Here is a 14,489-nt window from a genome sequence, read left to right as displayed (position 1 = left end):
ATTTCTCTATTGTAAAGATGTCATTTTTATTTTTTTATATTCTATTTTGAAGAAAATAGCTAAGTCCAATAAAACACACTGAAGAGGAGACAGGAAATAAACCCCAACTCCTAGAAGGAGAACTATCTGCATACGTTATTCAGAATTCTTCTGTAAGGAATATATGTCTCTTCTTTCCAGTTTATTTATTTAACCATTTGTTTATATCCGTATAGATTCATATGCAGTTGCTTTATACCTTGGGTTACAATCTAATAATATCTAAATTACTTTGTTGCTCAGATTGTTCCTGCTGTAGCTATTGAAAGCTCTTTTATACTGGCTCCCTTTGATATGCCCCACTCATTTGGTTTTTGAGCACTTTCTTAGTTTCTGGCAATCTGACATGCTGCAAGCTCATCTTTTATTTTCCCTACTCTAGCCTAAGAATTAATCAGTTCTCCAAGGAGCTCTGGTTTTGTTGTTGTTGTTGTTTGTTTGTTTGTTTGTTTTTTAGAGAATGGTATTTAGAAACCAAGATCTAGGTGACATGTGTGCTTATTTCTGCTGGAAAAATCATAGCTTCCAGGCCCTCTCAGTTGGACAGAGCTAGGTGATATATGATGTATACTAAACCGTGAGTTCATACTGACGTCTCCAATTGGAATCTAGGACATCAACATTCATTTCAGCATGCTTTTCTTCCTTATCTTTAACTTATCTTTTCAACAGTGAGAAATCTTACTTCCACCATCCATTTACAAAATTGTTCAACCCCTGAACTTCATGCAAAGCAGTTTTGGAATTCACCAACTAGGCTATAGTACTTGTCTACAAAACCTTTCAGTTTCCAGTCAAAATACTGTTTTCCAAAGATGAATAGGAAAGCAGCTTTTTCTCCCACCCTCCTTAGTGAGGTTATGTCATCTTTCCTAACTTCTTATGTTAGATGTGTAACTCACTACTTGCCAGCTTTTCTTCTTTTCTAAGAGTTTAGGGCTGTAACTTCCCCCACTAAATTCTGTTTTTACTACATATAGAAATGTCTTACATACTATTTAATTAAAATTGATTCTAAGTAATTTTAACTTTTCATAATTTATTGACACAAGGTTATTTATAAGTACGTTTTAAAATATCTTGGGAGGTTGAGGCAGGAGAATGGCATGAACCTGGGAGGTGGAGCTTGCAGTGAGCCGAGATCATGCCATTGCACTCCAGCCTGGGCAACAGAGCGAGACTCCACCTCAAAAAAAAAAAAAATCTAAGAATATGAAGATTTTTGGTTATTTTCTTGAGAACTGATTTCTTACCTAATTCCTTTGTGTTCAGAGAATGTGATCTGTGTGATACCAATTCTTTATCACTTGTTGAGATTTCCTTTGTGGCCAAATATGTGTCAAATATTATAAATGTTTTCTGTCACTTAAAAAAATATATATGTATTCTTTAGGCAGTGCAAACAGGATTTGTGTGGTTAAGATCTTCTAAAGTCTTACTAATTCTTGCCTGTTTGATCTGTGGGGTTATGACCAACGTGAGTGGTGATTTACCACTGTCATGGTGGTTTTTGCTCTCTATTTCTGTAAATTTTTGCTTTGTATATTTTGAAGCTGGTTTTTGAGGAGTTGCTTTTTGTTGGGACGAAATCTCATTATGTCACACAGGTTGGTCTCAAACTCCTGGGCTCAAGTGATCTTCCTCCTTGGCCTCCCAAATTGCTGGGATGACAGGTATGAGCCACTGTGCCTGGCCCAAGGCTGTTCTGTGTTCAAGCTTAAGATTGTTAGATATTCCTGGTAGATGAACATTGTTATCATCATTTGGTGATGGTCATCATAACTAATAATGATTTTTGCATGATATGTAGGTGATTATTAATGTAGCTTTCTTTTGATGAGTGTTTATCTGATGCATGTTCACATCGTTAGCCGTTCTATATTCTTGTACTTTAGTGTTTTATAAATAGCAAACTAGATTTTGATTTAATTTTTCAATATGACTATTTCTGTCCTTTAATTAGTTTGGTCCATTTACATTTATCATGTAATTAATAAAAGTAAATCACATATTAATAAAAGTAAATCACATATTAATAAAAGTAAATCCATTTCTACCATTTTATTTTAAGCTTTATTTTTTGGCTCATGTTCTATAAACTTTTTGTTTCCTTTTTATTGGTATACTTTTTGTTTCATTGAAGTTATTTTCTTTAATTCTTTTTTTTCTCTTAACAGTTTATATTTTCCAACAATTACATGTGAGATTTACCAGGCATGTTGCTGAAATTTTAAAGTCTTATGCTAACTAACAAATTTCTCCTCCTAGGTAGTTCAGAGTTCTTAGAATATTACCCTCCAGTCACCCCCTTTCTGGCTTACACACTTAAATTCTGTGGTATTTTAGTTATATCCTTTTTTCCCTAAGCTTATAAATTAATATTATTTTTCTTATTTTGTACTTAGTATTTGCTTAGATTTAGAAACAATTTTCCTTTTTTCTGAAGAATGTTCTTTGGACTTTCCTATAAATGGACTCCTATACACTGTGAATTGTTATTGGGAATTTCTTTTGTTTCATCCTATTTTTTCAAAGAAAGTTTTGCTAGGTGTACAGTGCTAGGTTGATGGTTATTTTCTCTTAGAACTTTGAAGATATTCATTTTCTTCTGATTTTCTTTGTTGCCATTTAAGAAGGCTCTTGGCAGTCCAGGCGAGGTGGCTCACACCTTTAATCCCAGCACTTTGGGAGGCCGAGGCGGGTGGATCACCAGGTCAGCAATTTGAGACCAGCCTGGCCAATATGTTGAAACCCCATCTCTACTGAAAAATGCAAAAATTAGCCAGGCATGGTGCCACGCACCTGTTGTCCCAGCTACTCGGGAGGCTGAGGCAGGAGAATCACTAGAACCTGAGAGGCGGAGGTTGCAGTGAGCCGAGATGGCGCCACTACACTCCAGCCTGGTGACAGAGTGAGACTCCATCTTAATAAACAAAACAAAAGAACAACAAAAAAAGCTCTTGGCAGTACAAATGCTAGTCTTTTGAGGATGATTCCTCTTTTTCCTCTGGATGCTTTTTTTAAAAAAAGACTGTTTTGTTCTTTTGTGTTTTGTAAGTACACTATAAGGTTTCTTTGTATGGATTTCTTTTAATTTGTTGTGATTGGGACATATATGAATTTCTAATCTAACTGCCATGATATTGTATAGGTGTGCATTTCTTTTTATTTACCCTCATTGGAATATAAAGATTTATATTTGTCATCAGTTCTGGAATAGCATTATCTCTTTAAATATTGTCTCTTCTACAATCTTTTTCTTCTCATCTGAAGCCCCAATTACCCGTGTACTAGGCATTTTATCTTCTATATCTTTTAATGTCTCCAAAATGTATTCTATCTACGTATTTTTCCAGCTGCATCCTGTGTAATGTTTTCAATTCTGTCTTCCAGTTGAGGAGTTGGCTACTATTGTGAAGGGCTCTACAGTAAACATGACAACTATTTTGGGCTTTGTAACTATACAAAATCTTATAACTATTTTTGACCATGTAGTCTCTGTTACAACTATACAATTCCGCCATTGCTGTGCAGAAGCAGTCATGGACAATATAGAAATGAATTAGTGTGGCTTGTCCCAACAAAATTATATTGACAAAAGCAGATGAAAGGCCGTAGTTTGCCAACCCTTACTCTATTTCTTCAGTTCTCTCCTCAGCTGTGACATCTACTGTTTCACTCACTTATTGATTTATTAATTTCAATTAACAAATTATTTAGTCCTGGAAATTCTGTTATTCTGTTTGATTCTTTTTGAGCTCTGCTTGATTGCTTCTGAATATCTCTTTTTCCTTTCTTTGTTTGATTCCATTTTTTGTTTCCTTAGATCTTTTATAATTATTTCATATTATCTTTCAAATAACTGAATTTTCTATTGTTTCTGCTGACTTTTTTGCCATGGTCACTTGTTTATTATTTTTTAATGCAATTAGCATTTTTTTGTAATAATCATTTATACTTAAGATTAATCTGTGGGAATTCTTATAAGTCCTGGGCTCTGAATGCTTCCCTCTAAAGAGGACTTGTTCTTGTTTTTCCTTGATGTTAGGGAGTGCACTATCCTTTCACTGATACTATAACCCATTCTAGGGTCCCATTTTTATGCAGGTGTCTCAGGCTTAGCAGCTCATCCAAATTAGGTCTATGGCTCAGTGATCCATTCCCTTGGATGCAGCTGTAAAGCTTTCTCAGTATTGATATTTACCACCAAGGCAGCCATGTTGTTCATATTTGCCCCTTCTCTGCTTTCATCAGGTTCATTTGTTTTGTTCTCCCACCCTTGGGAGAATTATTTTACTTTCTTGTAAGAGCTGGACAACATTTAATATATAATTGTTGCGGCTTATGCAGTATTTAGGTGTTTTGTAGTGAATAAGGATTTGGGGAGTATCAAGTTAGTCCACCATACTGCAAGCAGAAGTCACTTGAAAAAATTTGCATTTAAAAAATTATTTGGACATCTCTATGGTGAACATCCTGGGCCTCTCCTCAAACTGCCTTCTGCTTCAGGTTTCACCTAAATGACTGCTGCTCATTCATCACATTTCAGGTTAAATATCATTTCCAAACTGAATCCTTCTCTGACACTCCAAACTAGATCAGATGTTTATACTTTTGCCCTTCTTAAATGTAATTGTATACTTATTGTCTAATTTTTATTTTGTATGCATTCCCACTATAAACTCTATTGGGGCAGAAACCATTTCTGTTGTGCTTACATTGTGTCCCATGACCTGACCAAGTGGTCCATAAATATTGATTGAGTAAATAATTGAATGACATTGGGCCATCTGTTTACAAATTTTATAGGTGATATATTATGGACCTTCTTAAGTAAGTTTAAAATTAAATGTTTTTAAATTAATCAACTGCAATTATTTTTATGGCACATGATAAAGGCCCTACATAACCAGCAAGATAGCATCATTTTCCATCATAGGAATTAATATATTAAAATAGATCCCCTTTTTAGTATATAAAATTGAAAATGATTATAACAAATGATAAAGACTACAGTTGGTGAGGTTGCAGGAAAATTAATAATTTCATGCACTGCAGGCCAGAGTGTAAGCTGATAAGTGCTTTCTAAAAAACCAACTTTGCAATATGTATCGAATACTTGAAAATATCATGCATTCAACCTAGCAATATACCTTTAGGAATTTTTCCTAAGAAAACATTTGGATATGGGTTAAACATATATAGTATAAGATTAATTATTGAAGCACTATCTATGATAGCAAAAAATGGAGGAAAAATGCCTACATTTCTAAATAATGGATAATTGGATTAATTGTGGCACATCCATATATTGAAATATAATTATTTCATTATAAATTAGAATATTTAAATTATATTTTAAAAGCTTACAGTTCATTAAAACAACCAAATTATGAATCAGAATGTATAATACATCTATAGAGTTAGAGAAATAAATTATAATTATATTTGCAAACTAGTATTTCAGTTATTTCTGGTTGGCATATTTATAGGAAATTTTCATTTTGGTCTTTATTTTTCAAATTTCTCTTCTCATAGTATGATATATATGAAGTCCTTTAGTTACAATATATGTTGTTTTTTAAAAATATTAGTTATAGGGCAGAGGGTGATATTTATATCAGAGAACCTCTATACCAACCTTAATTCTCTTTACTTTTATTTTAAATTGCTCTTGGTATTTCTTTCTCTTGAATTCTGGAATTATATACAGCAGTGATTTCAGTTTGGATTAGTCCAAGAAAGTTTCCTTATTTGTTTGTTTGGTCCCAGGAGAGGCCAGTTATCAATTATGTTTTGGTCCTTGGCCTATTCACCAGCACCCTAACACAGAAACAAAGTAATATGATCTTAGATCTTTATAGAGTCAGATGATTGCTTTCACCATAGTGGTATCTACTCTTTTTAAAATAAACATCCAAGGAAATTAGAATGCAGTGCAAAATCCAGACAAGGAAGGGGGGAGTGTTTGCAAAAAGATAAGAACATATTTCAGAATTTCATCTTTTAAAATATTTTTTCATAGAAAATCTGTTTCTTATATCTCAATGATCATATAAAGACACAATTAATTTCTTCTGGATATTTAAAATTAGAGGGGAAGTAAAAGGACACTGAGTGTGTAATATATGACCATCCAAGTAATACATCATTTGATTCAAACAATAGGAGGTATTATAGGTTAGGAAATAAAAAAGAAGGGATTATTGTTTTCTTCCTCATCATCTTTTATCATTTCTTATTCTCGTGCTGTGACATCCTCTCCTTTCCATTCTGTTCACAAATGGATATTGGTGGGAAATACACGAAGTGCAAAGTGACTTTTACCTGCTGTGCTGCAGGCAGAATTGACAATTCAGAAATACCACCCTCTAGGTGTCTCTCCCCTTCTCACTTTCCCTAGAGGAAGCTAAGATGTCATGCATTCCTCATTCCTCGTAGCAGAAGCAGGTGAAAAGAAGCCTATAAGTAACTCAAAAGCACCATGAACTTTGTCATTTGCTCATGCATTGCTTGTGAAATAATCTTTTACAACAAACCACCAGATTTCCAGGACAAACTTACCTGATGAGTTGGAGATGGGGTGGGGGAGCATTTAATTTAATTTAATGTCTTATTAATTTAACCACACTTCACTATACAGTGTTAACCCTGGTGTCTTTCTTCAACCCACAAGCTTGCTAAGTACTGTAAACCAGGCAATGTGCAGAGTCCTAGAGATTATAAAGCCTAGGGATTATAAACACATTTATCCCTCACATATCTAAAAGCTGTGCAGGTGATAAAAGTGATTGAAAAAATAACTCTAGAAGATGGTATAGTTTTCATTAAGTAATAGAACGGATGCTCGTCAGCACTAAATAATGAATTTTCAGGAGGAATGTGGGCAGATATGACTAAATAATTTTGGAAGTGCTATTTATACAAAGTTAAACAGATTTCTTTACTATCAGGCTTCTCAGACCCCTTCATATGCTGTGACTGTTCTGTGAACCTCCAAAAGGGTTGTGTAATTTGCATTGTTTACAAAATATTTGGCATCCCTGAGGGTCATTGTTCCTTACAATGTGTTTTGGAAAATGTTGACAGCCATTAATTCATCTTTACTCAAATGTACTCCAAAGGAATGGATATTAAACATGTCAAAATTAGTTTTTATTGGTGTTACAAACCCCTGAAATTTTTTATTATACTGGAAAAGGGATCTATAAAATGTGTGAACACAAACTGTTCAAACAAGGGAAGTAAAGCACTAGGTTTGCACAGATCTGAATATTTAAGCAGTCTTCCTCATTGATATTTTCTCTTCTGCTCAAATGCCTGATTCTACAGCCCAGTTTTGTACCCTTTTTCTCTTAGATATTTCTTACCCTATAGTGTAGTTGTTCTTTACCTTTATAGAAACTAAATTTTTAGTTTGTTTTACCACAGATATCGTCAGAAATAATAGAAAATGGATTAGGATGAGTAATGCTGTTTACTCCTCTCATTCCTGATTTTTTTGTTTAAAAATATCTTTTTCAATTTAGAGCTCATGTCACACTTGTTACAGGAGGAATTGATAATCATGACGGGATGTTCAATGTATATAAAAGAGTTTTTGTGTTTGTTTTAGAATGCAGTAATCTGCCAGATTGATGAATAGCACAAATTACAAGATTGCTTAGCTCATGGAGAAATTTAAGAAAATATGTATATAGAGGCGTTATCAACTATTTTTTGGATGAATCTGCCTTTCAAAAAGTGTTGTCTGTGTTTGTGTGCACACATGTGTATGCAGCTTGCAGGGGGTTGTACGTGTGTGTGATGGCTTCTCTGAAAACAGAGTGTGACCCACAGGCAGATGTTAAGATCAGGCCTCAGTGGCAGAAGGTTCTGTTGTACAAATTCTGTTTTTTAAGAATCTTTGAAATAAATTAACATACAACTGCACTTGGTGTTCACTTGCTTATTGTTTAAGACCAGATAGAAGTTTTATGTCATAACTTTTTTGACTTTATCTGTAATTAAAAGAAGTGTATCTATTTTAATCTGTTTTATAATTTTTTCATATATTAAGCCTTTTTCACAGAGCACCCTATTTTTATTGAAATCATGTAACTTCAATAACTACAGGCCCCAGAAAAAAATGAGAATATTAAATATTGATACATAAGACTACCCTTTCTTCTCATCAGAACCACTTTAATATTTAATTATCATCATAAAGTCCCACTTAACATTCAAATGAGAAAATTTGTCTTTTATGTTTGAATTTTAAATAACCACATTTTAACAGAATCTTTATCAATGTCAAAGCAGCATTATTATGTTTATTTATATCTAAGGAGAAAAATTCTATTCTTAAGATTTAAAGTAAATTATTTTATTATTAATTAAAATAGAATTAAACACTAAAGATTTTCTGCTAAGTGTGAATACATACTAACTTTAGAGATCTTTTTACCCAGTGTACTTAACTACAGTTCCTGCTTCTGTTTGCTTTTCACAAAATTTTCTGTTTTACCAGCTATCATATAATAAAAATGTTCCAAGCTGGGCATGGTGGTTCTTGCCTGTAATCCCAGCACTTTGGGAGGCTGAGGAGGGTGGATCACCTGAGGCCAGGAGTTCGAGACCAGCCTGGCCAACTTGAAACCTCATCTCTGCTAAAAATACAAAATTAGCCAGGCGTGGTGGTGCACACCTGTAATCCCAGCCACTTGGGAGGCTGAGGCAGGAGAATCGCTTGAACCCAGGAGGTGGAGTTTGCAGTGAGCTGAAATTGCGCCACTGCAGTCCAGCCTGGGTGACAGAGGGAGACTCCATCTGAAAAATAAAAAAAATAAAAAAATAAAAAATTCCAAATAATTTATACTGTTAATTCTAATAAGCAGTAATAATAATTTGTCATATTACTAATTCATGAATTCTTATCATCTTAAGTAATATTTTTATATTGCATATATTACTCATTCATTTCCTCAGCATATATGCATTAAATATCAACAATATGCCATCTGGTGTTCTAGCACTAGAGATACATTACAAAGGAAGCAAACAGTAACCAAATAGGTAAATATATCATGTTAGATGGCAGCCATATGTACAGTGGCCATCAATAAAACATTTTTATTAAATATTATTATTTAATAAATATTATTATTAAAAAAGAAAAAGGTCTACGGGAATGGGAAATACACTTTCATATAGGATGGTTGGAGATAACCTCACTAATCCTGAGTCATGTAAGTAGAGACCAGAAGAAAGTGAGCAAGCAAGCCAGGTGTGCATGTGTGCATATATGATTTTGTGTACGTGTAGAGAAAGCACTCTCAGGCAGAAGCAGCAGCACTTGCAAAGGCCTTGAGCCTGGAGCTTGCTTCCTGTGTTTGAGGACTAGTTAGGAGGCCAGCATGGCTTGAGTGGAGGGGAGCAGGGCAAGTGAGGGGGTAGATAAGGTCAGATTGTGGGAAGCGGGGCTCATACATCATTATAAAGGCTTTGGCTTTTACCTTGTGTGCCACCGTTACAGGATTTGAGTCAAGGAATACTGTCATAATGACCGATGCTTGAAGAGGCTCAGAGTAGTGTGTGGCCAGTTCTCTGACAAAGAAAGCGCTGGAGGAGAAAGACCAAGAGGCTGCCTGCGTACTCAGGGATAAGCAGATAGTGGCTGGGATCAGTGGATCAGTGGTGGATTTGGTGAGGGAAGGTCACATTCTGGGTGTATTTTGAAGGTAGAGCTGGCAGGAATGAATTTATAAACTGAGCTTATATAAATGATAATTTTTAAATCTCGAATACTCTGAGTCTACTAAACAAACATTCATAAAATATAACTGGTTTAAATTTCTCTCAAGGCTTTTGTAAAAACATACTTTAGAATGTATGAAAGAGCAAGGTTTAGGACTTCCTTTTTTACAGTCTTCTTTAACTGACTTGCTGATTCAATGGCAAGCATTATATTTTAAATGTCATTGGTTTTTAACGTCTCCACCTTAGACAAGTCAGATAGAAAATGTCTAATGTAAGTAAGGGTATTCAAAATACTCCATTATTGCTTTTCAAATATAATTTTCATGGTTTCATTGGGTTTCTATTGCTCGTTATTATTTTCTATCAAAATATAGCAGGAAGAGAGTAAGGATAAGAGCACCGTCTTTGGAGGGCAAGAGACCTAGGTTCAAGTCCAGGCTCCTGCATTTCCCAGCGGTGTGACCTTGGGGAATTAACCTAACTGCCCTGAGCCTCAGGAGCCTTCTCTTTTGGAAAGGAGACAGGATTGTTGTGAGCTTTATATGTTATTCTGCATATAAGATAGCCAGTACAAAATACCAGACACGTATTTAAAATTCTATAAGTGCTCATCATTATGTTTGTTTTAATAATTACAGTGACAAGATGTTGATGACACGGAAAGTATTTGCACTTATCGGGAAGAATTATTGTAGGAGGAACTGTTGCCTTTAGAGTTGACTACTGCAAAGTTATCATTTATTACCAATAATTTAGATATAGAAGGCCGCTTCATATGCCTAATATTCAGTAGTTAATCTTGTATATATTCTAAAATAAGGATGTGTAAAGGCAAGTCCAAATTGCTAAACGTGGTATTTAACCTGTCAGATTTGTACCTAATTTAGTGATAAACTCAGTAAAATGGTGGTCCTTCACTCTGTATAACATTCTTTTCTTAGCGAAGGTTGACACAAGCGAGCTTCTCCTGACTTACCTTTCTCACTTGTCATCACCTGACCCCCTGGCTCCATTCTGTCAAGCAGACAGTGGGCCTCAGTGAAATCTAATATGATAGGACAACTTACAGTATCACTGTGGATGACAATCTCATTTGACAGTTGAACAAAATAGAAAAGTTTACTCCTATTTAACCGCATAACATCTGCCAGGTAGCTAAGCCAAAAGATTATGTCAAATCAGCAGAATAATGAAGATAAGTTATTTGCTCTTTTTATCAATTTGCATAGGGATATTCAGTGAAATAATTACCCATAACTTTATGGTATGTTGTCTACATGATAATGTAATTTAGGTATAGTTTTTGTCTGAATACCCAAATTCCCAAATTAATGATTTATATAGAACTTCCTAGTTGAGCTTTTGTGATCATTGTCAATGCATAATTATTCATAGGTTTCAGTTTGTGTGTTGTATTAACATTCGCTCAAGGGGGATTGATTCTAAAGTAATATGTGAAAAATCTATTATTAAATAAATATGAAATATTAGGATTAGCTCATGGTGCACTGCTTTGTAATTTATGCGTTAGACTTTTCCTCCTTCCTAAAAATACTTGAAAGACTAATATTTGACCATTAATTTTTCCATAGTTAACATTCAAAATGCATTCAGATGGAATAAATGTGGGTCGATATATTATTTTGCATATGAAATTAAGTAATGTTTCCCTATTTAGGAATAAAAAATTGTAAGAAATGTTTTCAAAGCATAAATTCCAGCAACACATGAGTCTCTGAAGTAAAAATTATGTACTCTATATTGGAAAAAAAATCTCATACTTAAATGATACTTTGATTTGACTGAAAGGTCATTATGTCAGTATAATTCAGGTATAAGTTTAAAATTAATTGCTTTCATCCTAATTGACTAGTTAACAAGCATCAAACATATATACACACACACATATATATGATTATATGTATATAGAGAGGAACAAATAAAAATCTTGTTAGGAAAGTTATTTTAAGCATTTATTTTTCTTTGTTTTCAATAATTCCTGTTTCTACCTATTTTATACATAACCATTAAAATTAGTACATTGGAATGATAAATGTGCAAGTCTTTGGGAATTAAAATATAATCTTTAGAGAAATAAGCTAAGCTGGGCACAGTGGCTCACCCCTGTAATCCCAGCGCTTTGGGAGGCCAAGGCGGGCAGATCACTTGAGGTCGGGAGTTCCAGACCAGCCTGAACAACATGGTGAAACCCCATCTCTACTAAGAATACAAAAATTAGCCAAGCATAGTGGCAGGTGCCTGTAATCCCAGCTACTCAGGAGGCTGAGGCAGGAGAATTGCTTGAACCCAGGAGGCGGAGGTTGCACTGAGCCAAGATCGTGCCATTGCACTGCAGCCTGGGCAACAAGAGCAAAACTCTGTCTCAGAAAGTAAATGAACAAATAAACAAACTAATAAGGTAGGAAATTATTGTTTTTAATTATCAAGTGCGAAAGGTTTATTTTGTTATTAAAATATATAAACAGGTTTTGAAGTGAATATGAGATTCATACTTTTTTTCCCTCTGCACTAACAAGACAGTTAAGATTTATATGTTCAAAATTTTAGATGGTTGCCGTACAACCGAATACCTAAATTGATACAGAATAAATTCTAAATTTCTGTTATTTGATATATTTTACATTTTTAATCCTAATCTTAGTAAAATAAGATTTATTTTCAGTCTTCATAGCTACTTTGTAAAATTCTGATGAAACTCACATTGATTTCACAGGAATATTTAAACACAAAAATCTTGAAAAGAAACATGGCTTGCTTTCTTCCCTGTATATTTTAATTCTAATATTTATTTTTATTCATATGCCCATGTATTTAAGCAAACAAAAAGAGGTCAGTGAACTTCTACATGTGTCAAAAATTTCTATGTTTCTTATGACAATTAAATCTCCAGTTCTGTGTTAGCTGAATTATTATTTGGAAGAGAACCAGTTAAGACATTTTACCTTACGTTCATTATTTTTTAATAATATTTTCATTCAGGGGATTTCACTTAGTTGGTCAAATGTTTGGTACTACTGTAAAACACTTTTCACTGACATTTTCAAGGACTAGTCATTGTTTTCGGTAGATCTGGAATATATTTATTGTAATCTTTTACCTTGAAGGCTGTCTAAAAGAGAATAATTTCATTCCATTCATTCTGGGTCAAAATATAAAGCAAATGGCTGCAAATATTTCCAGTAAATTTCCACTATAAACACAATTAATATGTATACAGTGAACTTTTCCTTGGATTTTTAAATATACATATGTATAAAATATATAAAAGTAAATGTTCGATCAATATAAATTATTGATTCTGATTTTTTTTTCAGGCCTGATGGAATTGGGACTGTTTCAGTGGAAGAAAAAGAAAAATTTGAGGAGATAAAAGAGAGACTCTCTTCCCTTTTAGAAAATCAGATAAGCCATTTCAGGTATATTTTTTTTATTAATATAAATATTTCTTTTCATACTTTACTCAACCCTTACTTCCCCCAAAAATTGTTTATTATATCATTCTACTAGCACTCAAGATCATCAGTAGCCCTCCCTTGCCTGCAGGGTAAGGTTCACATTCTTCAGTCTGTGGTCTGCTTCTCAGCGTATCATTCAGTCTCCTGTATTCATTTAGGCTAGCCATTCCCCCTACAATATCCATTCTACTGCACCTCTTACTTGCCTTTTGCATTTCTCATTCTTGCATAGTCTCTTCCCCCTAGCTCTGGTGACTGTTCACCTCCTGCTCTCTGTATTACCAGGTAAGGAGCCCTCAAGTCTCACCTCCACAGTGGAGCCTTTCTCAATTATTCCAGCAGAGAGTATTCTGAAGTCTTTGAGCATTTATTGTCTGTAGTATTGTCTTGTCACTTTTAACCCACATGTCTTTAAAGTCATTAGTTATCTTTTTACTTACATTCTCTGAGAACACAGGTCACAGCACCTAGCACCATTCCTTGCTCAAAAAATTAGCTATCAGCCAGTCACAGAGTCTCATGCCTGTAATCCCAGCACTTTGGGAGGCCACGTGGGTTTGATCACTTGAGACCAGGAGTTCAATACCAGACAGGGCAAAATGGTGAAACCCCATCTCTATAAAAAATACAAAACTTAACCAGCCAGACATGGTGATGCATGTCTGTAGTCTCAGCTGCTCAGGAGGCAGAGGTGGGAGGATCACCTGATTCTGGGGAGGTCGAGGCTGCAGTGAGCTATGATCACACCACTGCACTCCAGCCTGGACGACAGCATGAGACCTTGTCTCAAAAAAAAAAAAAAAGAGGCCACCAATACTAAGAAACATTTCAAACATTTACAGAGTAAAAGATAAATACCTTGATAATATTTCTTTTCTCCTGGTTATAGTTAGTTCAACAGAACCTAATAATTAAAAACAGAAATATGCCAACATATTTTCTTTTTCTCCCTTATTATTAGGCCTATAAAATGTCACCACATAATGTATTGTGTCTTATAACCTGTCTGCTATGTTGCATGCATGTGATTTGGAACTTATTTAAAAAATAAACTTAGTGAATATGCTCTTATTTTGCACTTATTTAAAAAATAAACGTAGTGAATATGCTCTTAATTTGCACTTATTTAAAAAATAAACTTAGTGAATATGTTCACAAAAATATTTTATTTAACCATATGAATGCTGTATGACCATGCTGAGACTCCGTTTCTTTATCTTCTTATTCTTCCTGATC

General features: G+C 34.3%; 1 protein-coding gene across 11 annotated transcripts in view; it reads left to right on the top strand.

The window, feature by feature from the left end:
* Positions 1-14,489, top strand: part of CADPS2 (calcium dependent secretion activator 2) — a 567,091-nt gene that overhangs the window by 421,792 nt on the left and 130,810 nt on the right. For all 11 annotated transcript variants that reach the window (XM_009454114.5, XM_001146755.6, XM_054687681.2 and 8 more), the window contains exon 14: positions 13,113-13,214. In XM_009454114.5, coding sequence (XP_009452389.2) covers positions 13,113-13,214 — 102 coding nt within the window. The remainder of the gene's footprint in view (positions 1-13,112; positions 13,215-14,489) is intronic.

This window comes from Pan troglodytes, chromosome 6, assembly GCF_028858775.2.
Source record: "Pan troglodytes isolate AG18354 chromosome 6, NHGRI_mPanTro3-v2.0_pri, whole genome shotgun sequence".
NCBI lineage: Eukaryota > Metazoa > Chordata > Mammalia > Primates > Hominidae > Pan > Pan troglodytes.
The sequence above is the reverse complement of the archived record's forward strand: the minus strand, read 5'-3'. Positions and strand labels throughout refer to the sequence as shown.